Genomic DNA, 27,095 nt, shown 5'->3' on the forward strand with positions numbered 1-27,095 from the left:
TTGACCTGTGTCACTTTATTCATTAATAACTTCGAGATGCTTTTACCTATCCGGCTGATTCTGAGATTGTACTTGACATATTGTACTTCACGTTTCTTGTAAAATGGAGTTGATACTTATAACAAATCCAAAATAACGTGAAAAATTGTGAAAAATTGCATTTTTTCAACTTTGAAACTTTTCTGCTTATACAGAAAATGGTTATACCACATAAATTATATATTAAATAGCATTAACAACATGTCTACTTTATGTTGGCGGCATTTATTAAACTCTCTTTTTAATTTTTAATTTTTAGACAATAGAAAGCTTAAAACATTAGCAGCAAATTTCCAAATTTTCAGTAAAATTTCAAAAACAGATATTTTTAGGGACCTGTTCAGGTGAAAAGTGTATTTGAGGGGACTGTATGTTAGAAAGCCCCACAAAGCACCCCATTTCAGAAACCACACCCCCAAAACTCTGCAAAAGCACATCCAGAAAGTTTTTTAACCCTTTAGTGGAGTCACAGAAATAAAAGCTAAGTATGTAAGAAATTAGAAAATTTTAATTTTCTGTGCAGAGATTTTATTGTAATCCAATATCTTTCATAATTATAAACCTATTACCAGAGAAATGCACCCCAATATTGATTGCCCTGTTTCTGCAGTTTATAGAAATACCCCATATGTGGCCCTATTGCGCTATTTGACGCAACCACAAGCCTCAGATACAAAGGAGCGCCTAGTGAATTTCAATGCCTCCGTTATATTTAGTCATTTCTGACTGTACCACTTCAGGTTGGCAGAGGCTCTGGGGTACCAAAACATAAAAAACACCCCTAAAAGGACACCATTTAGAAAACTACACCCCTCAAGGAATGTAACAAGGGGTGCGGTGAGCATCTGGACCCCACAGGTGCTTCACAGATTTTCAGAACAATGTGGTGTGAAAAAAGAAAAATTTATTTTTTACACTAAAACGTTGTTCTAGCCTTCAATTTTTCATTTTCACAAAGGGATAAAAGGAATAACAACCCAAAAAACGTGTAGCGCAGTTTCTCCCGAGCACGGAAATACCCCACATGTGGACATAAAGTGCCAAGCGGGCGCAGGACGAGCCTCCAAAGGGAAGGAGCACCAATTGGCTTTTGGAAGCTGGATTTCACTGGAATGGATTTCAAGGGCCATGTCGCATTTACAGAGCCCTAGTGCTGCCAAAACACTGGAAACCCCCCACCAGTGACCCCATTCTGGAAACTACACCCCTCAAGGAATCTAACAAGGGGTGCAGTGAGCATATGGACCCCACTGGTGACGGGCACAAATGTGGAACAATGTGACGTGAAAGTGAAAATTTTCATTTTTTCACTTTCACAGCGCAAACGTGCCCGTCATCCAGGGGTTCATATCCTCACTGCACCCCTTGTTAGATTCCTTGAGGGGTGTAGTTTCCAGAATGGGGTCACTTGTGAGGGATTTCCACTGTTTTGGCAGCATGTGGACTCTGTAAATGCGACATGACATTTATCATCCATTCTGGCCAAATCCAGCCTTCAAAATCCAAATGGCGCTCCTTCCCTTTGGAGACTTGCCCTGCACCCACATGGCGCTTTATGTCCAGATGTGGGGTATTTACGTACTCGGGGGAAATTGCTCTACACATTTTGTGTGTTTTTTTCTCTTTTAACCCCTTGTGAAAATGAAAAATTTAAGGCTAGACCAACATTATAGTGTAAAAAATTTAATATTTCATTTTCACGCCACATTGTTCCACATTTGTGCCCGCCACCAGTGGGGTCCATATGCTCACTACACCCCTTGTTACATTTAGTTTCCATAATGGGGTCACTTGTGGGGGGTTTCAACTGTCTTGGCAACACAGGGGCCTTTTACATGCAACAAGGCCCTCGAAATCCATTCCAGCCTCCAAAAGCCAAATGGCGCTCCTTCCCTTTGGAGGCTTAAAGGACAACTCCGGCGGGACCCCCCCCAAAAAAAAAACACAGACACACACAGACACCATACTCACCATCCCTCCGGTGACGATCGCCACTCCATTCGCCCGCCGTCCGCCTCACCGTCACCTGCCTCCGCCGTCCAGCGATGTCTCTTGCTTCCGGGTCCATGAGAGAGAAAAGGCTGCCAGTGCGCTTGCGCACCGGCAGCCTTTTCATTGGCTGGAGCGCATCACATGGCTTCCAGCAAGCTCAGCCAATCAGGGCTGAGCAAGCTGGAAGCCATGTGATGCGCTCCAGCCAATGAAAAGGCTGCTGGTGCGCATGTGCACCAGCAGCCTTTTCTCTCTCATTCACTCTCAATGAAGACGCCGAGGAGGAAGAAGACCCGGACCGCCCCCAGCTCTGACATTACCCGACACCAGAGAAGAGGACCGTGACGACCGTAATAGGTAATGTATATATTCTTTAACTTCCGGGGTGGGGGGTCGGGGGTCGGAAAGTGGGGGAAGGGGGCCAGACCGGGTATTTAACCACATTACAAAGTTATATAACTTTGTAATGTGTGTTAAATAAGCCAAAAAAAATTTTCGCCGGAGTTGTCCTTTAACCTGCACCCACATGCCGCTTTATGTCCACATGTGGGGTATTTCTGAACTCAGGGGAAATTGCTCTACACTTTTTGTGTTTTTTTTATCTTTTAACCCCTTGTGAAAATGAAAAAATCAAGACAAGATCAATCATTTAGTGTAAAAATTAAAAAAAAATTACATTAAATGTTGGTCTAGCCTTGATTTTTTTCCATTTCCACAAGGGGTTAAAAAAGAAAATAAACGCAAAACGTGTAGGGTAATTTCCCCTGAGTAGGAAAATACCCCACATGTGGACATAATGTGCCATAAGGGCACAGGGCAAGCCACTAAAGGGACAGAGCGCCATTTAGAGGCTGGAATGGAGGATGGAGGCCATGTCGCAATTACAAAGCCCCTGTGCTGCCAAGACAGTAGAAACCCCCCACAAGTGACCCCATTCTGTAAACTACACCCCATAAGGAATCTAACAAGGGGTGCAGTGAGCATATGGACCCCACTGGCGACGGGCACATGTGTAGAACATGTGCCGTGAAAATAAAAAATACCATTATTTTTTTTTTCATTTTCATGGCACAAATGTGATGGGGTGTAGTTTCCAGAATGGGGTCACTTGTGGGGGGTTTCTACTGTCCTTGCCGCACAGAGGCTTTGTAATTGCATCATGGCACCCCTCTAATGGGAATGGCGGCCATACCTATTTAGCTGGGGAAAAGGGACAATTATTAATTTATTTGGGGGTATTAGGCCAATTATTAGTTTATAAGGTTGAAAAGGACAGGTGTCCATCAAACTCAACCTGTGTTGATCCAGAGAAAGGCAACTCATTACAGGGGAAAAATTCCTTCCCGACTCCATAATGGCAATGAGAATAATCCCTGGATCAACGTGACCCCTGAAATAGGAATAAGGGAAAGAATTTAGAAAATGTAGAACTCCAATGACATGTGGTACGCCTTAAAGTGATCCAGTATGCAGAGGCCGGGGTGATCAGGACAGGCGTCACACTGGAAAATGGCGTCCTGCCTGATCCCCCTGTTACGCCACACTCTGCACTTCTTCTGGGGTCTCCTGTTTTCCAGTGTGGAGGATGTCACCTGGAAAATGTTGTCATGGTGCGATACGGGGTCCTTCATATCCAGAAGCGCTGGGTCCGTTCCATGGCTGCTAAATATTAGGGCTCTATTACTGCTTCTGATATTTTCGGATCGTGCCGCAAGCTACAGTAGCTCGGGCAGCGAGGGAGCGGAAGAGGGGGTGCTGGTATAAAAGTTATCCCCGTACAGGTGGTAACCTTTATCCAGCAGTGGGAAGATCAGTTCCCAAACGATCTTCCCACTAACTCTGAGGATGGGGGGGCAACTGGGGGCTGGATTCGGGTGCCCCTTCCTTCATACACTCTAAGGGTACGTGCAAACTGCTGAATGGCGAAGGATAACCCTTTGTGCATTCCGCAGCTGGCACCCGCTGGCGGACTGATACGGGCGCGCGTCTCCGCTCGTGTCACACTCCATTCTATGCACGGGCGGATGCCGCCCTCTGTCCAAAGAATGAATGTGTTCATTCTTTGGACGGATGACGGAATCTGCCCGTGCATAGAATGGAGTCTATGACACGGGCAGAGACGCGCGCCTGCATCAGTCCGCCGGTGGGTGCCAGCTGCAGAATGCACAAAGGGTTATCCTTCGCCAATCCGCAGTGTGCACGTACCCTAAATCTGTAAGTGTACCCTGAGGTACTCTCACAGAGTTTGTAGAATTTCACGCCATACCTTGATCTCTTATTGGGACGGTACTGGCGGAAAATACGTGTCTGGGGGGCAGCGTACGCTACGCTACCCCCAGACACATCACTGGATGATGAGGATGAATGGAAGAAAGAAGGATCCCCCATTCATCCTCACTGGCTGTTTCGGTGTCGGAGGCAATAATAACGTATGCGTCCTACGCCGAAAACACCCTGGGGGCCATTTTTATATGGGGATTAGTATATGGGGTATGTAGATGTGTAGTGGTGTAGTGTAAAACTTTATTTCGTATAGTGTAATAGTGTTTTTTACGTGTCTTTTTAACATTAAGTATAAAAAAAAAACCTACGCCAAGAACAGAGTTGCTGATGAATGCCGCACTTATGTGCGGTACTTATCAGCAAAACGTGGCTGTAAGATATAGAAAAAAACACCCTACGCCAAAAAGGAGGAGTTGCTGATCAGTGGCGCACTTACGTGCGATGCTGATCAGCACTCAGCGGCGATAGGGTGCGGAAACGAAAAAAAAAAAAAACACCTTTCTTCAACCCTATAGCAACTGATAAGTGTATAATATACACTTATCAGCCGCTAGGGGGCAGTAGGTCCTGAATTCCGGAAATTGCCGATGGGAGCCGAGGGGAGCCGAAGCCGGGATCGGCGGAAATACCCGAAGACGCAACGAAGAAGAGGACGCGATCGGGACCCGGAAGAAGCGATCGGGACGCCAGGATCAGGTGAGTATGTGCCAATACCTGCTGGGGACACCTCAGCTACCTAGCTGAGGTGTCCCCAGCAGGTATTTAACACTTTTTGGGGACTTATATCGCGAATGGGACGTGGCACCTGGCCACCATTACTTTTAACAGTAATGGCGGTCGGTGCCGTCCTCGGACAGCACCGACCGCCATTTTTTTCCTGGTCATCGGGTCACCGATGACCCGGAAAGCTTCAGATCACATCTATTGGCTGATCTGAATTGATCAGCCAATAGCGGCGATCGTCAGCACGGGGGGGGGGGGGGTTAACCACCCCCCGTGCCGACAAGCTAGGATGGCCTGCTATACATTATAGCAGGCCATCTTCGCGGGCGTAAATATACGCCCGTTTGTGTTAAGGCACGGGTTTTGGGGGCTTACACTTACGCCCGCGGTCGTTAAGGGGTTAACAATATGCAGTATTAATGTCTGCACAAGTACCCAATATTGTTTATAGATGGCCACCATAAATGTAGAATCCCAAAAATGCCAATTACACAGAAATCATTTAGAAAGTACAGACAATATGCATCATGAGTAATAATGGGCCATTTAGGGATTAAATGTACAATACATAAGCTAGGCAAGCAAATAAGTTACCTTTTCTGTGAGACAGTTACCCCTATTTTTTTTCTTCTGCCATTAGGGTCTAGTATAGCCATGTTAGTTCATGGTGTGAAAGGATGAGACCATCTCCACTTTATAGGGACTTGGTGCAATAGAAGTTGGCCGTAAGTTCCAGCACTAAAGTGAGAACTGAGCAGCCAAGACTATTTCACAGAGCTATTTCCCAGAGATGCTCTTTCAAAAGAGGGGTGTACCAAGTACCAAGAAGTCCATAGGTAGGAGAAGTATAGCTGAAACAATTTTTTTAATTGTGTTATATGTGTGTACAGGTGTGTGTTGGGAACAAACTATTCCCGCTGGAGGATTTATTATAAATATGCACATATTCTGCTCCAAAAATCTAGGTTCTGATCTCTACTGGAGCTAGGGCTATATAGTGATTCTGGCTGTAACAGTGGTGTCGCAGCCAAAAATTTCTGTATCACACCATATGGGTCGTGTTGTATAGAACTTAAGGTCAGTGACCGGAATTGTGTTGCGACGCCCAAGTACTCCTGACCACCACCTGACAGACCCAAAGAATCCAACCCAGATGGATTTCATGCAGCTCCCAGGTCGAAGTATCTGGCAATTTTGGGTTACAGTGCAACCATGTGATGAAGCATGATCCACAATGTGCAACATGTAAAGTTTTGGTCATATGATCCCTGGCGCAGCTAAAATCACTGTGTAGCCCTAGCATAAAAGCCAGACACCTTTGCAATGATTTTTTTTTTTTTTTTACTGTTGATTTGTTTCCTGAATGCAAAATAAAGTCTGTCTAAAAGTCTACAGTAGAATGTTCCCACCATTTAACTGCTACTCAGATAAGGATTGGGTAAGTCCATCAGAGTCTGTCCTCTCAGTGTTTAAAGTGTCACTGTCTTTAAAAAAAAAATTTGCAATTGGGTTTATTAGCCGAAAAATGAATTTTTATCATGAAAAAGCAGTTTGAAGCTCTCCTGTCTTCATTGTTCTCCTATGGAGAGAGGGAAATGAGACACCAAAACAGGACAACAAAGAGTTCATTTACAACTACATGACCCGGCTATCTCCTCTGACAAACAGCACTGACCTCTCTGACCTCTGAATACAGCTTCACCCAGCTCCGTGCCTGTAATTAGAGATGAGCGAACTGTTCAGACTTTGGGTCCGAAAGCAGTTCGCTCTCTCATTATGCCTGAGATCCCGGCCGCATAGTTGCGCTCCTGGAAATATGCGGCCAGGATATTCCAGGGAATCCATGGTGAATTCCCTGGAATATCCTGGCGCATATTCACAGGGTCGCAACTATGCAGCCGGGATCTGAGAGAACGCCGATGCCGTCGGACCAAAAGTCTGGCGGTCCGCTCATCTCTACCTGTAATCCTTTGTTCTCTGCTCTCTGCTGCCGACTAATGTCCCTCCTCCCTCCTCCCCTCTCTATAGAACAGACAGGGTTGTGTCTGATGCAACAAGTCACAATTTCCTGATATTTTGCAGTGAAAAGGAGGGAGGGGTGGGACCTGGGTAAAGTCTTTTTAAATGCAGATAATGGCATATTTGGCTAATAAACCCAATTAGTTTCTCAAAATCGCCTGGAGAGAAAACAGAGCTCATACAGCACATTGTGGAGGCTGTATAAGCATAATAGATGAAGACCCGTAGAGTAAAATTATTTTGCACCATAAAAAGTACAATGCAAGAATAAAACTAAATTGCATTTCAAAGGTGTCCATAGCCAGGACTGGAAATAAGGTAAATAATCATCATCTAAGGTCTAACAACTATTCCCACTCACTTTCTAGTAGCTCTACTACTGCTGCTGGGTCCACTGCCTTTTGAAAAACCTAAAAAAAAAAAAAAAAAAAACAGAAACAATCAAATTAGTTGTACGCCATCTATATATGTTAAAGGCAAAATGCTGCAATAACATAAAGTACAATGCAAGAAATTGGAGTTTTAAGGAGGCATGTGATCAGTTTTGAGAAATTGATAGTTTTTAAGATTACACTGTAGCCTCTGGTGCCCTGATATATACTGATTTGTCTTTTCAGTTTTCTTTCTGCATTTTTCCCTGAAAAGTTGATTGGCAGGAACTTTATTTCAAAAACATGTGTAAATTCTAGGATTGGGGGGGGGGGGGTTAAGAGGTAAAGGGGGTGTAAACCAGGCTCAGGGAGTATAAATAAGAAAAGAAGAGGGTATGAATCCAAGAAATATCATTGTCACTGATGTTCATATAGTACCCAAATAGATAACTATCACTAAAAAAGGGAAACCAAAACTTAACTTAGATTGTGTCCACTACAGCAAAAATGTAATCCATCAAATCAAAAAATAAACAATAAATAATTAACATTATAAACAATAGTGCATACAGATGTTTCTTCAAAGATCGGGAGCCAACACAGTGGCTAATAAAGAGATGCATATAAACAAATAAACTACTTTTGGGCATCAGTTACAAAATGAGACAGAAAAAAAAAGTATAATTTTTTTTAACTGACCACAGATCCACTATGATCAACTCCAAAGAAAGGAAATGTGAAATGTGCGTTAATGACTTCAGAGGTTTACAGCACACAGGAATTCTATTTACATTTTGTATTAGAACGTATAAGCACCTTAGCAAGGTCAACAGGCCTAGGCAGGCTGCTGTTAAAGCGACTCTGTATCCACAATCTGACCCCCCCAAACCACTTGTACCTTCGGATAGCTGCTTTTAATCCAAGATCTGTCCTGGGGTTCGTTCAGCAGGTGATGCAGTTATTGTTTTAAAAACAATTTTTAATCCTACAGCGCTGTGTCTAACGGCCGGGGCTTATATTTGTATATGCATTAGGCTGGCACCACCTCTCCGTCCCTCCTCCCCGCCCTCCTCAGCATTAGGAATGATCCAGGAACATTTACTGCTGTTTGAGCTTTGCACAGGTGTATTGACAATCCAGCCCATGTTCATTATACACACAGGTGGGGAATAGGAAGCAATCTGCCTGGAGCATTCCTAATCATGAGGAGGGTGGGAAGGAGGGAAGGAGAGGCTGTGCCAGGTTAATGCATATACAAATGTAAGCCCCGGCCGTTAGACACAGGGCTGCAAGTTTAAAAGTTGTTTTTAAAACAATAACTGCATCCCCTGCCAAACGGACCCCAGGACAGATCTTGGAATAAAAGCAGCTATCTGAAGGTACAAGTGGTTGGGGGGAGACAGATTGTGGGTACAGAGTCACTTTAAAAGGGTTTAAAGGAGGAGTCCTGCTAAATTCAAAAAGGGAGGAAGGCAAGGGGTGTGGGGAAATTATTAACAAAGTAACCAGTTCTTGTGTCCCGTAGCACCGCTCCCGGGTCCGGCTGATAGACACTGGTGTCCTGCCGATTTTCCAGCTGCAAGATTAAGTACCCGGCTGAGCGATTGCTGAGTGATGACTGGCTGAGTGGGCAGTTGCAGCTGGAAGAGTCGGGTACTCAATGTAACCGGATTCCAACTAAAATTGACATTGAGCAGCCATTGGCAGGACCGGGAAGCAGCGCTACTGAAGCACGGGGACGGGTAAGTTTACTTTGTTTATTATTTTCCAGCATCCCCTGCCTTACTCCCTTTTTTGAATTTAATAGGACTTCCTATGGAAGTGGGTAAATACAAAGTCTTTTTTCTATTTTTCAGTTATGTGAGTCACTTGGTATCAATACTTATAGTATAACTGTCATTTCAAACAACTTTGCAGAAATCAATAGTAAAAGCAGCGATTTTCAGAAACTCTGTAATAGGTTTTATTAGGCAAAAGAGCTTCCCTCTTTACTAACAAGGCTGTTTTCCAGCCTCCACCGCCCCCCCCCCCCCCTCACATCTTATCTGTTCATTATCAAGGCAAAGTTGTCTCCATAACAGAGAAGCAGAGAATGCTGTATCCATTTGTGGAAGCAGAATTGTGATAACGGATATTTTACCTTAGGTGTACACAGTTTTTGCTACTAACTTGTATTCACCATTTGGTATTTTGTAGTTTTTCCAAAAGGTTATTTTAGAAGAAATGTATTTTAAGATATTTGTGTCTATGGAAAGAGGATTTTGGTTGATGGTTCTTGAAGAAGAAGTACTCCATGTCATACTGCCCAGACTATACAAACAGGATCTTGAATTAGAATAAGGAAAATATATGTGTCTAAACTGAATATAACTGTAATAAGTTATGAGAGCTGGTTGGATGTATATATCATGTATGCAGGATAGAGATTATACAATTGTCTATATTATTACCATATGATCCCCTTTAAGCTAATTTCACACAACATATATTTTTGTATTTATACGGACATTGTTGGCGTGTAAATACGGAAAAATACGTTGGCCTGTCTGTCTATGGGATCCCGCCCTGAGCATATACACACAGTATACGCTCCGGCCGGGACCTCGTGCGACGGAAAGAACTGACATGTCAGTTTTCTGCGGCCGCTATTTAGTGAATAGCGCCCGTAGGAAACCATGTCAGTGCACACTATGAAGCGAGCGGCTACAGACGCAAGTTTCATAGTATGCTATGAGGAGTTCTGATGTGGACGCACGTGGATGCGCACGCATCAAAACTCTGCGGCAGGAAAGATCATCTGGCCAGTACTGCAGTACCAGCCGGGATAATCTTTGCAGAATGGCCGGCCTCTTACGCCATGTGAACATGGCCTAAGAGTCTATTGCAATTCGTACTTCTAAGAGAAAAGCCACATAATAGAGTCTGTACATACATCCCCAAAAAAAAATTATAAGCCCCAGAGCAGTAGAGGTATCAACTGCACTCTGCCGATACCTATGATAAGGTGAATTGGATGTATTTGTGAGCGCTTTGAGATGCACAGGTGATAAGACACATTGTTGTTGTTACATATTTAAAGCAAATGTACCCACGGATGGATCGGCACCGGGGAAGTTTTTGAACTGCGGCCCGGTTCCCGTGCCGTTCTATCCACGGGTACCGGGCCGGGGCTGAAGCACTGGAGGCTGGCCGGGCTGCCCCAAGTGGTAGAAAATCCCCTCCCCTATATGATGCTGCTCCGTTAGAATCAATGAAGCTGCGTCATAGAGGGATAGGGGATTCCTCCCTCTGGGGGCGGCCCGGCCCAGTACCCGTGGATAGAACGGCGCCGTACTAAAGATGGACCGTGGCACTGGCTTTCCTGTGCTGGTGCCGATCTATCCGTGGGTCATATTAAAGCAAATGTACCTCATGGTACATTTGCCTTAAGGGTTAATCCATGCAAATAATGCAAAACATCCCAGGAACCTAGTAAAGACATTGTCATGGGTTTGATTATTCACCTGTCAAGCTAGACACCATGTGATGTTTGAAATAATATGCAATGTTATGTTTTTGCTAAAATAAGTTAATTATACTAATGTGTAAAGTGTGATTAGACACTAGTCTTTAAGGGCGGTCCATGGGCAGGCTGAAGTTGACCCCTGGGTTGTCCATCCCGCCCTAGGAAAGTTTTCTTATAAATAAACTGAACTTTCCGGAACTACTCGGAGAGAGACTCCATAGTACACCAATCTGCGTGTCTGTGTTTCTCTCTCCCCAGCGCTAGCCCCTCCACCAAGGGGAACTCTAATTTGGTTCTGAGTCTAGGCTTATGGTCAAGAAGTTTACCTAAAAATTGCGTTAACACATTATAACCTATGGAGGGGGGAGAGGCCAAGGGGATGAATGAGCAGGAAAAGGAGAGAATCTGCCTTGCAGTTTGAAGACTTTCTGGCCACGAAAAACACTGGATTTACAGGTCAGACTGCTCAGTGCTGGTCTAGGAACTTGTTAAGGTAAGATTGTAGAATGTTGCGCTGTGCTGGTTCCTATACTGCAAACTGCATAGGCTGGTTCTTTCCCCTCCCTGCTCGCTCATCCCCCTTGGCCCCTCCCCCCTTCAGAGGTTATAATGAACACAGCAAACCAGTCTTCATTTTGCGTCTCTGCAACAGACAAGAAGTGAGGGGAGGAGGTGGGAAAAAAGCTTTGTCAATACAGAAGGAAACTCTTTTGCCTAATAAAACCTTCTATGTCTTCTTCCTGCTAGATCCACTTCTGGTATTGATTTTAAACTGCAATAGCAGCTTTCCAAAAACTGCCATGTGTGACAGCAGCTTTTCAGTACATCAATCATAGCAGAGTAGTTACCTCACATATGCCCTGGCTATACAGCTCTGTTGGCAATATCCCTTTGCCTTGGTACTGTTTATTGTGTAAAACATTGCATGAGATGTATGTTACAATGCAACTGTGTGCAAGTTCAGCCATATTCTGTACATATTTAATGTAGTTACAGTTAGATTGACTGTGAAATTAAACAAAAAAGGCTACATTCTTCCACAGTATATTTGCTCAGTATTTTGCAACCAAAACCAGGAGTGGATTTTAAACACAGAAAGGCTCTGTTCACACACTGTTGAAATTTAGTGGATGGATGACATTTAATGGCAAATAACGGCTGTTATTTCAAAACAACTAACTAAAACTACTGTGTGGGAACATAGCCAAAGGCTGTAAAATGCCCTTTTAATCTAATGTGTTTTATTATTCCAAAGATAATTTTGGAAGATCAATATTCTGATGACTGTACTAAATTACAGCCGTAATTCTATACACTGTTTGCACAGATGTCCGATTTCCTGTGAGAATCATTATATTTCTGTAATTACGGTTATCATTTTTCTTAAAAATGGCAGTCGTAATTTGCCCTTATTTTACGTTGTGTGAACATACCCTTAAATTCTATGGAAAAGGTGCCAGTGCTGGAATTACGCCTATTTATGATACAATGTGTGAACAGACGGTTGCTATTCCATAGACTTTAAAAGAACTCAGATCAAAAAAATACTGTCCCTGCAGTTGGCACAAGCTACATCAAAGCACACAACTATAGGTCAATGTTCCCCAATATGTGGCTTTCCAGCTGCTGCAAAACCACTATAGCGTTTGTCTGTCCTGGCACAATAGGAATTGTAGTTCTGAAACAGCTGAGGAACCACAAGATCTATACACTTCTATAGCTAATAATTTGGTTACTTAAAACATAATAATAGAATGTCCTTCTCACCTTCTCAAACCTCATCTTCTCATGAAATAAAAGAGGGAACACAGCAGGCAGGCATCTCGTCTCCTTAGCCTGGCCCAAAATACCAACATTGAGAAATATGTCATCTTTATCTGGCAAGAAAACTCCCGGGCATGTGACCTAAATGGGAAACAAGATAGATGTATGGTGGCGATTATATCACCTAGGATCCTCAAGGAAAAAATTACAATAAACAACCATACAAATACTTACTGCATGGATCTGAAGCTCCACCACCACTTTCAACGGCATGTTTATAATAAATAGCAGCTAACACTGTATCCAATGAACTGGGATCTGATATTATTGCTCCATTAAGTGCAGACACCTATCTGAAAAATAAAATGAATGAATGGATCATGACAGCCAGAGAGGAGATAGATAGATAGATAGATAGATAGATAGATAGATAGATAGATAGATAGATAGAAGATATATAGATAGATGGATAGGAGATAGATATATAGATAGGAGATAGATATATAGATAGGAGATAGATAGATAATAGATAGATAGATAGATAGATAGATAGATAGATAGATAGATAATAGATAGATAGATAGGAGATAGATAGATAGATAGATAGATAGATAGATAGATAGATAGATAGATAGCAGATAGATAGATAGATGGATAGGAGATAGATATATAGATAGGAGATAGATAGATAGATATATAGATAGGAGATAGATATATAGATAGGAGATAGATAGATAATAGATAGATAGATAGATAGATAGATAGATAGATAGATAGATAGATAATAGATAGATAGATAGGAGATAGATAGATAGATAGATAGATAGATAGATAGATAGATAGATAGCAGATAGATAGATAGATGGATAGGAGATAGATATATAGATAGGAGATAGATAGATAGATATATAGATAGGAGATAGATAGATAGATAGATAGATAGATAGATAGATAGATAGATAGATAGGAGATAGATATATAGATAGGAGATAGATAGCTAGATAGATAGCAGATAGATAGATAGATAGATAGATAGATAGATAGATATGAATATAATAGGATACACACAGAAGGACTAGTGTATCTTCCCCTCGCTTCCTAGTATCACAGAAGCGTCGCGTCACCATGGAAACCAAACTTCGGGCTGCTGCTCTGTCGTCATCAGTAGGCGCAGCCCAACGTGCTCCCGTCGCTCAGTCAGTGACGCACGCAGTGAGGACGCCATCTTGGTTGAGGCAGAAGTATCTAGAAGCCGAAGAAGGGCGGAGCTGTCGGTATGATTTGCTGATCCCTCCGGAAGGGGAGTGTGTTACATGTCCGGTTGTCTCTGCCTTTGATGTTGTTTTCTAGTAGCAGGTAGGTGACTGGCTTTCCTGTAGATGCTTGTTTGCACTCACGTGTCTGCCAGTTGTGGCGCTCTGAGGGGTTAGGAAACCATTGGTTACTTTGTATATAACAGTTATGTGGTCCGATCCGGTCCAGCATTCAAGAAAGTGCTCCTAGTGGATGAACTTTCCAGTGTCCCATACATAGATCGCTTATTTCCAGTGCAGACGTTTGTGCTAACTCATCACGTGTTCAGACTGGCCATCACTGTCACTTTATCACTCATTGATGGCCACCCTATCGATCTGAAGTCAATCAGAGACGAAAACACGTGGTTTGGTGACTACTGCCTTGAAGGAGATCTCCAGACTAAGTATTAGTGATGGGTAGTTCGTGAGTAATTAGTTAAAAATGAACTAATCTTCAGAGTGAACTAGTTCATCTAGTTCACCATCCTGACAGAGATTAGTTCATTATGAACTAAACAGAAAGTGGGAGGAGCCAGTGATCCCTCATCCAGCTCCAGGAAACAAGCTCCCTGCTCTCACACTTGCTCTATAGCTCTTGATGCTGTAAAATTAGGTAGTAAAACACTATACCGCACACATCACATACAAATATAATAGTAATAATATTAATAACATTGAGATTGCACAGTAGACAGACACAGCCCATATGTGTGTATGAGAGAGAGAGAGTTTCTATGTGTGGTTCATGTCCCTCACCTGTCTTTGGGATTAGATCAGCCTCCTGGAGCCTAGAAGATCAGTCTTGCTAAAATCTTTACCCCCTGGCTCCTGTTCTGTACTCACAATGGTGGCTGCTAATCTGCTTCTCAGCTCCCTCATACACATTCATTATGAGTCAGTACTCTACACTACCACAGGGGGCAGTGCTGGGCTCAGTGATATGCATCACATTGAACTAGACTGTCCTGATTCACTCTCAAACCATTTCGTTCAGCAGTTCATCTAGTTCATTTAGTTCACAGGTCACAACTGCCAACAGACTGAAAGAAAATGTTTTCAAATCAACTGGAGAATGATGAAAGTTAAACATTTAAAAAAAAGTAAGCTTTCCAGTACTTATCAGTTGCTGTATGCCCCACATGAAGTCATGTAATCTTCCCAGTCTGACACAGAGCTCCTTGCAACATGACATTCTGTGGGACATACAGCAGCTGATAAGTACTGGGAGGCTTGAATATTTAAAAAAGGAAATTACTAACTTGAATAAATAACTTTTGAATTTATTTTCTCCAGAGTACCCCTTTAACAAAAGTTTGTTATATAATGATCAGATGTATTAACTATATCTGATCATTTTAACAAGATTATAACTCATCCTAGGAGCCACAGCCTCTGTGTAATGAACTAGAACTGTTCAATATCTTCTCAGCAGAATCCAGAGAAATACTGAACTAAATGAACTAATCTTTTCAGTGAACTAGTTCATAGTGAACTAATCACCAAAACGAAGTAGATTTCCCATCACTACTAAGTATCCAATCATGTTTCACTTTGGGAAGATTTAACCCCAGCTTTGGTCACTGTAGTGATTACCTCTGTTACCATAGTAACACATGATAGTACTGGAAGTAAGAGCTTCAGTCCAGAGTTCATATGTTTGGGAACATTGGAGGGGATGTGATCATATATACCAGCTTGATCTCCCTTCCAAAATTGCACTGACGTTTGCAAAACCACAAAGAAGAGCTTGTTCCAAAAAATGTCCAAGATTAGAAGAAAATAATTTACTTTTTGTATTCAGAAACAACAGGAATGCTAGGCATGTGATATGGGCATGAGTGGTGCTGTGTCGGGTTTAATTTTTTTTTTTAAAAAGGGAAACTATCAGCAGGTTAGAGAAACCTAACCTGCTGATATGTCCTATTGCACACAGGGCACTAAGGATGAAAGTAAATTTCTTACCTTCATCCTCGGGGCAATTTCCGTGCAGTTTGAAGTTTAATCCCTAAGCTAGGTTGGTGCACTAGAGAAGGGGCTTCTGCCCCCGAACTACCCACATTAGATGAAGCAGACAGCCCACCTCCAGTGCACAAAACAGTCTTCCTAGTCTAGGGATTAAACTACAAACTGCATGGAAATGGTGCCGAGGATGAAGGTAAGAAACTTACACTTATCCTCAGTGCCCTGTGTGCAATAGGGACATATTGCCAGCTTAGAGGCTTTAACCTGCTGATAGTTTCCTTTAAATGCCTTTATAGTGAGGTGTGATTAGGGCCAGCTCCAGATTTTTGTGCACCCTTGGGCTACAGATCCTCAGCGCTATCCTCACACTATGCACAATCACTTAAGACATTACTGATTGACACACACAGAACTTACAGCTCAGTCTTCTCCCTCTTCCTTTCTGCCTAGCCGATCTCTCTGTAATTAGGTTGAGGACCTTCCAATCATGTGATCAGGTCCTTCATCCCTCTTTCTCTGCAGGACACTGGCAAGTCCTGCCCTTTCTCTTCCTTCTGATGTTCAGTGCAGGCTGAATACCAGAACACCAGGCCCTTCTCTCTCTCTCTTTCTGGGCCCCTGGAAGCACTGAGGGCCCAGCTTTTGCCTGGGTAAGCCCTGTGCTGACACCGGCCCTGAGTGTGGTGGTTGATATAGATATAGAAGCTAGATGATAGGAACCAACTGGGGGTGGGGGTGGGCGCAGGAAGCTACCTGGATGATCTTTAGATTGCCTGTTGCCGCTCCTATTACACGGAGTGAGCGCGTGTTTCATCATGTTGAAAGATCACGATCAGCTGACATCATGTGACCTTTTAACAATCCCTACTACACCAAGCGATTATCGTCCGGGTGATAATTGCTTTGTATAATAGGGTCTTTACACTCTGTGCTTGCCCTGGCTGTCATCTGCTTCTGAAACTGTGCTGATGCTGTTTAGGAAATAAATGTTTAGTCTGTAAATATGAACCTGTAATATCCTCATTATTATTAGGCTTTGCGGGCAGGTAGCAATGTAGCTAATAGGTTCTGTCATGACTGAACATATGTACATATAGAGTAGTAGTGACATGTCTCCGTAGTACCTACTCAGCTTTTTTTCTGTTTTGACATGACTTTTATAAACTTTTGACTAACACAAATAATAGTGACCAGAAAATCTCTCTCCTATGTGCAGCCATCCACGTGAGAGCACGTTACATCATAGAGCTCTATGGTTTTTGCCACACAGTGTCACATCTTAAAGGGAACCAATCAGCCCAATTGGGCTGATATGGTTCCCTGAACTGCTGTATGCAGCCCCTGCAGCAGCCGTGGCACGTACCGGCCGTGGCTGCAGCAGGAGCTGTATACCCGAAAAAAGGACTGACAGGCAGAGCACGGTGACTAAATATGGGTGTAGAGCCTCCCAGATGACTACTAAGTAGTCATCTGGGCGGCTCCCCGTCTGTATCTATTCACCGCTCTCTGCAGTGAAGCTTGGAGAGGATGAATGACAGGCAGAGAGGTCCCTTACTTGCTTCTTTGCAGGGCAATCATCCCTCCAAGCACGCTGACAGGCAGAGCACGGTGACTAGATACGGACGGGGAGCAGCCCAGATGTCTACTTCCCTGCCGCTGCCTGTCACGCTCCTGAAGGATTAAAGTCTTTTTACCAGGTGTACAGCTCCTGCTGCAGCTGCGTTCGGTACGTGCTGCGGCTGCTACAGGAGCTGTATACAGACATTCAGGGAACCATATTAGCCCGATTGGGCTCATTGGTTCCCTTTACACAACCCTTTTGTCAGACATGTTTAAAAAGTGCAGAAAAGTCTCAAAAAAGAGTAATAATAAATGTGCGGCAAGGCATTTTGGTGCATTTGCTATAGTAAATGTTCTCCGCTATATCTCAGCTTATAACCGTGTTGCACCAGCTTTGTTAAACTTGTACATCAGTATCATAATTGACAAATATATATGAAGTTCTTGACAAATACATAATTTCTGTAACCAGTTGTCTTTGGCACTATAAATATATGTATGTATTTTTTTCACATGGATGAAATAGGTGGCATGGATTATCCTTGCCAGCAGCAGTATGAGGATGCCAGAAGCTCCATGGCATGCATGTGGAGCTTGGCAGAGGCTCAGCAAAAAATGAACAGTTTGGCACTTCATAATTCAGAATCTATAGATCAAGAACACGCCAAGGCCCAAGCTGAGCTGTCAGAACTGCAGCGTACCGAGGAAGAATGGAGACGGAAAGAAGCATCTTTGCCACTGGGTGAGAACTGGGGAATGTCTTCGGATGCCTTTAGTCAAGATGTTTTTAATAAGGTACTGTAACTTGTTACTAAGTATTAAGTACACCAGCATGAGCGGCCACCTTATAAAGAAATGGCAGTATTAGTCCTCAACCTAACTGTGTAGCAGTCCCTCTCAGAATTTACTTCAGGGCATCACGGTGGGACAAAGCCTCAAATCTTTCTGTATTCTCCTAAATAAAGGAGACAGGTATGTATCTTTAAAATAGCTGTTTGTGTTATATGTAGAGATGAGCGAACCTCAAGCATGCTCGAGTCCATCCGAACCCGATTGTTCGGCATTTGATTAGCGGTGGCTGCTGAAGTTGGATAAAGCCCTAAGGTTGTCTGGAAATCATGGATATAGTCATTGGCTGTATCCATGTTTTCCACATAGTCTTAGGGCTTTATACAACTTCAGCAGCCACCGCTAATCAAATGCCGAACAATCGGGTTAGGATGGACTCGAGCATGCTCGATCTTTATATGTAAAGAAGAAAAGTATGTGTGTGTGTGTGTGTGTGTGTGTGTGTATATATATATATATATATATATATATATATATATATATGATAAAGATGGTATGAGGCAGGACTTCTCACCTTTTTTTACCTTAAAGGGAACCAATCACCTCAAAAACGCATATATAGCTTTTTAAATGTGCTGTTAGAGCACACAGCACACTTTCCATACATGTTTCTATATACTCCCTGCCTCCCCGTGTAATCCATAAAGTAACTTTATAAAACTGGCGCCCGGTATGCAAATTACATCAGGTAGTCACCTGGGCGGTGTTCGGCTAGTTGGTAGTCACAGTCAGTCCGGGTCCCCTGGGCGTACTTCGGCGGTAATCACGCCCCTCTGGGCGTGATTCAAATCACCCAGTAGCTCCGACGTCACTCGGGAGCACTACGTCGGCGCACCTATGTTCTTAAGCCGCCGCACATGCGCAGTACAGCCGCTCCCATTCAGGCTGTACTGCGCCTGTGCAGAATAGCCTCGAACTCAGTGCGAGCCGGAGTTCGAGGCTATTCTGCACAGGCGCAGTACAGCCTGAATGGGAGCCTAAACTGCAGATTGTGCAAAGTTCAGTTAGGGGGCAGGGCCTAAGTCAATATGACGTCATGGAGGGGCAGGGCCAACGGTGGTGCTGTGGGCGGGAGCAAGTGGCGCTACTGCCGTGAAGCCCCGCCAACTTAGCACAATCTGCAGTATGATCATGACGTATGATCTAAAATAAGGTATGAAAAACGCTACATTTACCCATTACACCTGTGTAGAGATGTCAGAATGCAAAAAGGGGGTGACAGTGTCACTTTAAGTGAAGTTGTGTATTTTTCTGATCGTTTTACTTTATATGAATGCCTCTACCGCTGTCTGGTATTTTACATAGATAGGTGTATCATAGGGTTAACAAGATGCCTCATGCTCATTGTATTCTACTGTACCTTGTCCTGTTAATACATGTGGTCCATATTTATTGAACATACTTTATTTTTTCCCCTCTCTATGCAGAGCTTTATCAATCAGGTTAAACATCAAGAGGAAAAAGATGAATCACTGTCTTTTATACAGAAATATGAAGCGAAGATTCGACATTTTGGTATGTAGAACTATTGTGTCAATTCATGCAGTTCAATCAGTGCTATTTCCATAAAGAAGTTAGCTGGTTGGTCAGAGACCCAATCAGAAACTTTCCTATTCACTTCTATATGGGAAACATGATAACCATTTGGTAGCATATACAGCAGTTGTCCCAGTGTAGTCTCTGTGGCAAAGCCATTCATTGTCACTATAGGGTTTTATTAGCTGTAGGTATGCATTTTTCTGCAGTTAGTCGTAGGTCCTCAGTCCCCTAGTCAGATAACTAAGGTAATTCTCATACGCACAACGTTGTCCCTAAAGAAATACTGTTTTCCCTCTTTCCAGGAATGCTCAGCAGATGGAATGACAGCCAGAGTTTCCTGTCTGAACACCCTGACCTTGTTTGTGAAGAAACTGCTAGATACCTACTACTGTGGTGTTACCATCTAGAAAGTGAGCAGGTATTGTCTCGGAGCCGCCATTTGGATTACTTATACTGATCTGTTTGCTGTAACTTTTCGTGATTAATTACACATCAACATTTATTAGTGATGGTAGTAGTAGTTGTACTAATGCAAGAAACTTCAGAACCATAAAGTGATATAAATGTGTATGGACAAGTTTATTGCACTCTGCTGTGCAATATTAGCCAACACTACATTTATTTGGCCTAAAAACCATCTAATTTGGTTCAGGCTTTGGCTTACCCAACAAAACAGTGATCACCATGTGAAGTAAGGTTAAATCAGGAAAAAACCTTTAATGTATATGAGTGTAAATTGAACAAGGTGCTTAGAGAATTAGAATTTCTTTGCTGTGATTAGAATAGTAAATGAAAAACAGCAGCCAGTCATAGCATTACACTTACAGACAGGTACGAAAATAACATTGCTTGTCTTATGACAAAGACCACGATCAAGGGCTGGGCAATATTAGGCAGCAAGTAAACAGTCACTTTTTGAAAGAATAATAATATATAATCAGTATATAAACACTACTGTTCTGATTCTAGATAGTATACAGTAATGTAACAAATGCCTTTATATAATGTATTCACATGGATGCCATGCACCATACAGAATCAGTGTAGTAGTGCCTGTTTACAAGTATATACATATAGGTGCCTTGACTATATTAAAGGGGTTGTCCAGGCTTAGAAAAACATGGCTTTTTTCCAGAAACTTTCTTCCAGAAACAGCACCACTCTTGTCCGTAGTTTGGTTGTGGTTTTGCAGCTCTGTTACATTAAAATGAATGGAGCTGAATTATAATACCATAGCACAACCTGGGGAGAGGGGTGGTGCCGTTTTTGCAAGAAAATATCTGTTTTTCTTTTAATTCTGGATAACCACTAAACCACTAAAAAAGCTAAATGTTGCATCTATTAAAGGACAACTCCCACGGGACCCGAAAAAAAAAAAAAAACAACACAGACACCATACTCACCATTCCTCCGGTGACGATCGCCACTCGATTCGCCCGCCGTCCGCGTCTCCGTCATCTTTTCCCGCCGTTCTGCGAAGTCTCTCACTTCCGGGTCCATGGGAGAGAAAAGGCTGCCAGTGCGCTTGTGCACCGGCAGCCTTTTCACTGGCTGGAGCGCATCACATGGCTTCCAGCAAGCTCAGCTAATCAGGGCTGAGCAAGCTGGAAGCCATGTGATGCGCTCCAGCCAATGAAAAGGCTGCTGGTGCGCAAGTGCACCAGCAGCCTTTTGTCTCCCATTCACTTTCCATGAAAACGCCGAGGAGGAAGAAGACCTGCCCTCCCCGGCTCTGACTTTTATCAAGTTATATAACTTGGTAATGTGTGTTAAATAAGCCAAAAAATTTTTTTCGGGGGAGTTGTCCTTTAACTTCTGACAAGTAGTACAAGTAAAAATGTTAGGGTACATTCATACTCTGTGAATTAGTCGCAGATTTCAAACTGCCTATTTAATTAATTGGAGGCAAATCTGCAGTGTGTAAACATAGCATTCTAACATTTTCTATTTGCATTACTTGGCGGAAGTATATATATATAGTGCAGCCTATTGTAACTGAACATTTCATTCTGATTTCTAATAGGACTGGTCTTAGGTAATACAGTATGTATTTGAAATGTTATGTACTGCAGTTTTGTGGGGTTTAGTTTTCTAATGAAAATGAAAAAAGAAGTTATTCTAGTATTCAGTAAGGTGGGTCCAGCCGCTCTAACACCTGATGATCTAGACCAGAATCCTTCTACCATGTCGCCATCCATGTAATGCATGCATTTGCCAGGCCCACCAGAGCAGCAGGAGCTCTTTTTTTTTTTTTTTTTAGATTTGCCCTTGTTGACATATAGGCTGGGTTCACACTACGTATATTTCAGTCAGTATTGTGGTCCTCATATTGCAACCAAAACCAGGAGTGGATTAAAACACAGAAAGGCTCTGTTCACACAATGTTGAAATTGAGTGGATGGCCGCCATATAACAGTAAATAACGGCCATTATTTCAATACAACAGCCGTTGTTTTAAAATAACAGCAAATATTTGCCATTAAATGGCGGCCATTCACTCAATTTCAACATTGTGTGAACAGATCCTTTCTGTCTTTTAATCCACTCCTGGTTTTGGTTGCAATATGAGGACCACAATACTGACTGAAATATACATAGTGTGAACCCAGCCATATACTGTACATTCTAATAGCACATTCCTAACAAGACAGTTATTGTCATGATGAGCCAAGCATTTTAAAGCGATTGTACCAGCAGATACATTGCTTCAAGATTGTTACATCAATAGACTGGCGCCGGTCCTTTTTTTTTTTTTTTTTTTTTTTTTACCGTGGCCCGGTTCCCATGCACAATGCCGGTCTATTCTGGAGGCCGGGCCTTAGAATCAATGGCGCTTTCGTCACACTGGTGGGTGGGGGGAGGGGGAGTGGGGGTTGGGCGTTCCCGCCTCCAGTGCTTCAGACCGGGCCAGTGAATGGAATAGACTGGCACCATATGCCAGTCTATTGATGTAGAGATCTTAAAGGACAACTCCCGCGGGACCCCCCCAAAAAAAAAACAACACAGACACCATACTCACCATCCCTCCGGTGACGATCGCCACTCCATTCGCCCGCCGTCCACCTCACCGTCACCGCCATCCAGCGATGTCTCTGATTTCCGGGTCCTGGGGATGGAAAAGGCTGCCAGTGCGCTTGCGCACCGGCGGCCTTTTCATTGGCTGGAGCGCATCACATGGCTTCCAGCAAGCTCAGCCAATCAGGGCTGACGAAGCTGGAAGCCATGTGATGCGCTCCAGCCAATGAAAAGGCTGCTGGTGCGCATGTGCACCAGCAGCCTTTTCCGTCCCATTCACTCTCTATGAAGACGCCGAGGAGGAAGAAGACCCGGACCGCCCCCCGGCTCTGACGTCGTCGTCACCAGATGCCGCCCGGGAGAAGAGGACCGTGACGATCGTAATAGGTAATGTATATATTCTTTAACTTCCGGGCGGGGGGGTCGGGGGTCCGAAAGTGGGGGAAGGGGGCCAGACCGGGTATTTAACCACATTACAAAGTTACATAACTTTGTAATGTGTGTTAAATAAGCTAAAAAAAAATTTCGTGGGAGTTGTCCTTTAAAGAGATGTACCTGCTAGTACATTCGCTGTAAGTATGAGAATTGTAATTATACTATGAATGCTGTGCTTTTGGCTATGTAACCAATGAATTATATTTTTGTGACCTTGCAGAAGAATGCACTTATGGAACAAGTGGCTCATCAAGCAGTTGTCATGCAGTTTATTATTGAAATGGCAAAGAGCTGCAGCGTGGATCCTAGAGGATGTTTTCGGTTGTTTTTCCAAAAGGCAAAAGTAAGTTGTTTATACACCTTCCCAAGAATTACAAATAAAATTGCAGATATCCTGACATACTGACACCTACATATGTCTATATACAGTTTCTTCTGAATATCTGATACTGCTATTATGTCTGTGCTCCCTCTAGTGGCAGTTGCAGATAGCAACTGTGTTTTCTTTTCTGTTATCCTTTCTATCCATGTCTATGTAGGGGATTTGGAGCTCTGTGTCACAACAGCAGAGCTTTAACTGCTGCAGAAATATCTGGTACCTAAAATACAATCTGATGCTAAAATGCCAAGATGTATGGTATAATAAGCTTATAATGTATTCTTCCATATTTCCTATCATTGGCAGGCAGAGGAGCAAGGGTATCTTGAAGCTTTTAAAAGTGAACTTGAAGCATTTAAATCTAGAGTTCGCGTGCCCACAGAATCTCAGAGATGTCCAGCAGCAGTGGATCAGAATGTGTCTTTTAAATCAGACTTGGAAAATATGAAAATACAGTATTTTAGCCAACAGGTATGCGTATGCATTATATAAAAAATTAGGGATCCACAATTCTGAATCTGTCATTTGCTGTTTATATTATATAAACTACCAGTATAAATGCATGAATGCATAGACTAACATGAGCCGTACAGTTACAACTTACAACCACACGTGCAGACTGTATTACATGTTCAGTGCTAATTGCATAGTTGTTTATTAAATGGCTGCACTACACCGTGGATAGGACAGCACGGATGATATTTTTTTAAAAAAATTTTTAAACCTCCCAAAACGATCTGATCATAATTGTGTAATTGGGACCTTACTTTACTTATAAGAAAGTCCAGGAAAAACAATTGGTTTTAGATCAATAAATCAAGTTATACAAATTTGTAGATTTCTATTTAAAAAAAAATCTCCAGTCTTCCAGTACTTATCAGCTGCTGTATGTCCTGCAGAAAGTGCTGTTTTCTTTCCAGTCTGATACAGTGCTCTCTGCTGCCACCTCTGTCCGTGTCAGAAACAGTCCACAGCAGTAGCTAATCAAGCGTAAACAGAAATGGTACCTATGACTGACCGATCGGAACCCCCTGCAGCATGACAATCCTTGACAGCTGGAGGTCTCTTACCTATCTCCATGCTGTCCGATTGGCTCCTAGAGGCTTCCTCAGGCACATGCTAGTAGAAGATAGCTAATCTTGCTGATCAATGCTATACAAAAAGTTAGCATTGACCGATATAACCAATCTAATAATTGCTTATAAAAGTCCCCTATGGGGACTTAAAAAGTGTTGGGCTGGATTCACACTATGTTCCTTTTCATTTGTTTTTACAAAAAAAGGATGCATTTGTGTGCATCCTTTTTCCTATTGACTTCCATTATAAAAAAAAAGGATCAAAAATGCATCAGTTTTTTAAATGTACACAGAAATGGGGTTGACCATGTTTTTGTGTATGTAAAAAAAAAAAAAAAAAAAAAAAATTTTTTTTTTTTAATAATGGAAATCAATAAAAAAAATTGCACACAAATGCATAAATGTTTTGTAAAAATGGATGAAAAAACAGTGTGAACCCAGCCTAAAAAAAGAATGTTTTAAAAATATAACAGTTGCCCCCCCCCCTTCCCATCTTACAAACTAAAACATGTAAAAAGAGGGGGGGGGGGGAGCATTGTAGCGTGCAGAATTGTCTAAAATATTCAATTATAGTGATATTGGTGAACAGCATAAACAAAATGAGAATGGTTGCATTTTTTGTCACATTATATTTCAAAAAATTATTCATAAAAAGTGATCAAAAATTTCTATCCACACCAATGTAATAGCAATAAAAGCTATAAATAATGGGAGCCCCTGAGGGGTGTAATCAGAGGATATAGCATCGCCGTCAGATTAGTGTTGGTGTTGCACATAAGCGTTCATTCAGGTCCTCGATCATCAGCATTTTACATACAGTATAATTCTCTTTTGAATCATTTTTGATAAATCCCCTTTGGTGGGGGGTGTATTGCAATGTTAAAAAAAAAAAAAATAAATAAACAAAAGTGTTTTTTTTTCACACTTTTTTGTGTGTGATGAATGGCATCTTGTAATATTTCTTTATAGGTTATTATAGGGTGTAACAAAGTTTTATTCCCAAGTGCCTATAGTTTTTGCCTTTATTAGACTTAAAATATACTAGCTCTGCCTTGGACATATGGGAAGTAGGATAGTCTCTGCGTGAAGACTAAACTGAAAGTATCTATCCTTCCTCATTCAAGTTTATACTAATTCCCCATGAGTTCTTATATGGTGGTGTTTATGCTCCAGTTTACATTGTCTCCCATGGTTGGATTGTTTGATGTGAGTGTGCAGGATATGGGCAAAAGAAAAAAAAAACTGGGAGTGCTCCTCTACTTTGTTTCTAATTTTTTTTTTTTTTTTCCTGTCTGAACACAGAATATTTCATCATGTCAATTAAATACTGATATGGACCATGCCAACCTGATGGAGCAGATAGGGGAAGAAGACACAAAGATGATGGATATGCTATAATTTCTTCCTCGTCTAATATTGCTACATGAACTAGTGTGGCTTAATTCTTATCAGTGACAACTAAATACACAATGCTGCACTTTATTTATTGATCTTTCATTTTCCTTCCAATGGGTGAAATCCCGAGAACTGTTTGTGCCGTCTTTCAGCGTGAACATATTGCTGCTATTTTACCATGTCTAACAGAAGAATGGAGCTGACTGCAGTGCTTCTGCCAATAGTAGTTTTGCCTTCACACTCATGGTTTTTATCAGGACTAGTATTATAATCCTGAATAAAGAGATAATGAACTATTTACAGTATTTTTGGCTGATATGGATTGTATTTCTTTTTGAACATTACTTTCCTTTTTACAACCAGCTAGATCCATGTTCAAACTGAGAAAGGGCCTTAAAAATGAGGTAAATGAAAATAGATCTGTCATATTATTTGACTGTAGGACTGTGTTGTATTTTTAACAATTTTACCGCTATAAATTAGAAATGTATGTAAATTAAAAAGGTATGGATCACCTCTGATTGTTATTTTACAGTGTGTATATAATCTATTGGAAATGTTGGTTAACTTCAGACTTTACAGCCTGTATATTAAATTTGCGGTTTTGTCTATATGCAATACCTGTGTTCCTGTAAAATGTAAATACTAAATAATTTAGGTCTATTGCAAACAGCCGTTATACTGCTACTACAGCTATTACAAACTACAACCAAAAAAAGAAAACAAATGCTGATTTTTCGTAGCAAAAACTTTTATATCTTTATTAAATATATATATTAAAACAATACATTCAAGTTTTTTTTATGAATTGTTTTAATATATATATTTAATAAAGATATAAAAGTTTTTGCTATGAAAAATCAGCATTTGTTTTCATTTTTTGATTGCAGCCTG

General features: G+C 42.0%; 2 protein-coding genes across 7 annotated transcripts in view; one reads left to right on the forward strand and one right to left on the reverse strand.

The window, feature by feature from the left end:
* Positions 1-14,204, reverse strand: part of SPATA6L (spermatogenesis associated 6 like) — a 37,441-nt gene extending 23,237 nt beyond the window's left edge. For 2 of the 5 annotated variants that reach the window (XM_069961915.1, XM_069961919.1), the window contains exons 1-4: positions 13,765-14,202; positions 12,931-13,049; positions 12,700-12,837; positions 7,418-7,466 (exon numbers count right to left, since the gene is read on the reverse strand). In XM_069961915.1, coding sequence (XP_069818016.1) covers positions 7,418-7,466; positions 12,700-12,837; positions 12,931-12,969 — 226 coding nt within the window. In that variant the 5' untranslated portion in view covers positions 12,970-13,049; positions 13,765-14,202. Of the gene's footprint in view, positions 1-7,417; positions 7,467-12,699; positions 12,838-12,930; positions 13,050-13,764 lie in introns of all 5 variants that reach the window. The other 3 variants (XM_069961918.1, XM_069961917.1, XM_069961916.1) reach the window with 3 other exon arrangements.
* Positions 13,898-26,722, forward strand: CDC37L1 (cell division cycle 37 like 1, HSP90 cochaperone). Of its 2 annotated transcripts, none has more exons than XM_069961921.1 (7): positions 13,898-14,052; positions 18,040-18,308; positions 19,790-19,877; positions 20,204-20,319; positions 23,572-23,694; positions 24,037-24,201; positions 26,109-26,722. In XM_069961921.1, the coding sequence occupies exons 2-7, from the start codon at positions 18,045-18,047 to the stop codon at positions 26,202-26,204; spliced, it is 852 nt and encodes a 283-aa protein (XP_069818022.1). In that variant the 5' UTR covers positions 13,898-14,052; positions 18,040-18,044; the 3' UTR covers positions 26,205-26,722. The 2 variants fall into 2 exon arrangements, with proteins under 2 accessions (XP_069818022.1, XP_069818021.1); XM_069961920.1 differs by lacking the exon at positions 13,898-14,052 and adding an exon at positions 14,059-14,121.
* The last annotated feature ends 373 nt before the right edge of the window (positions 26,723-27,095 follow it).

The sequence above is a fragment of the Dendropsophus ebraccatus genome, chromosome 3 (assembly GCF_027789765.1).
Source record: "Dendropsophus ebraccatus isolate aDenEbr1 chromosome 3, aDenEbr1.pat, whole genome shotgun sequence".
Classification (NCBI taxonomy): domain Eukaryota; kingdom Metazoa; phylum Chordata; class Amphibia; order Anura; family Hylidae; genus Dendropsophus; species Dendropsophus ebraccatus.

Bases quoted from the DNA above. Each gene is read 5' to 3' on its own strand.
- CDC37L1 (XM_069961920.1), top strand. From the start codon at position 14,076: ATGCTTGTTTGCACTCACGTGTCTGCCAGTTGTGGCGCTCTGAGGG. The intron at 14,122-18,039 runs GTTAGGAAACCA...TGGATGAAATAG, and splicing joins CAGTTGTGGCGCTCTGAGGG to GTGGCATGGATTATCCTTGC. The intron at 19,878-20,203 runs GTATGTAGAACT...CCCTCTTTCCAG, and splicing joins AGCGAAGATTCGACATTTTG to GAATGCTCAGCAGATGGAAT.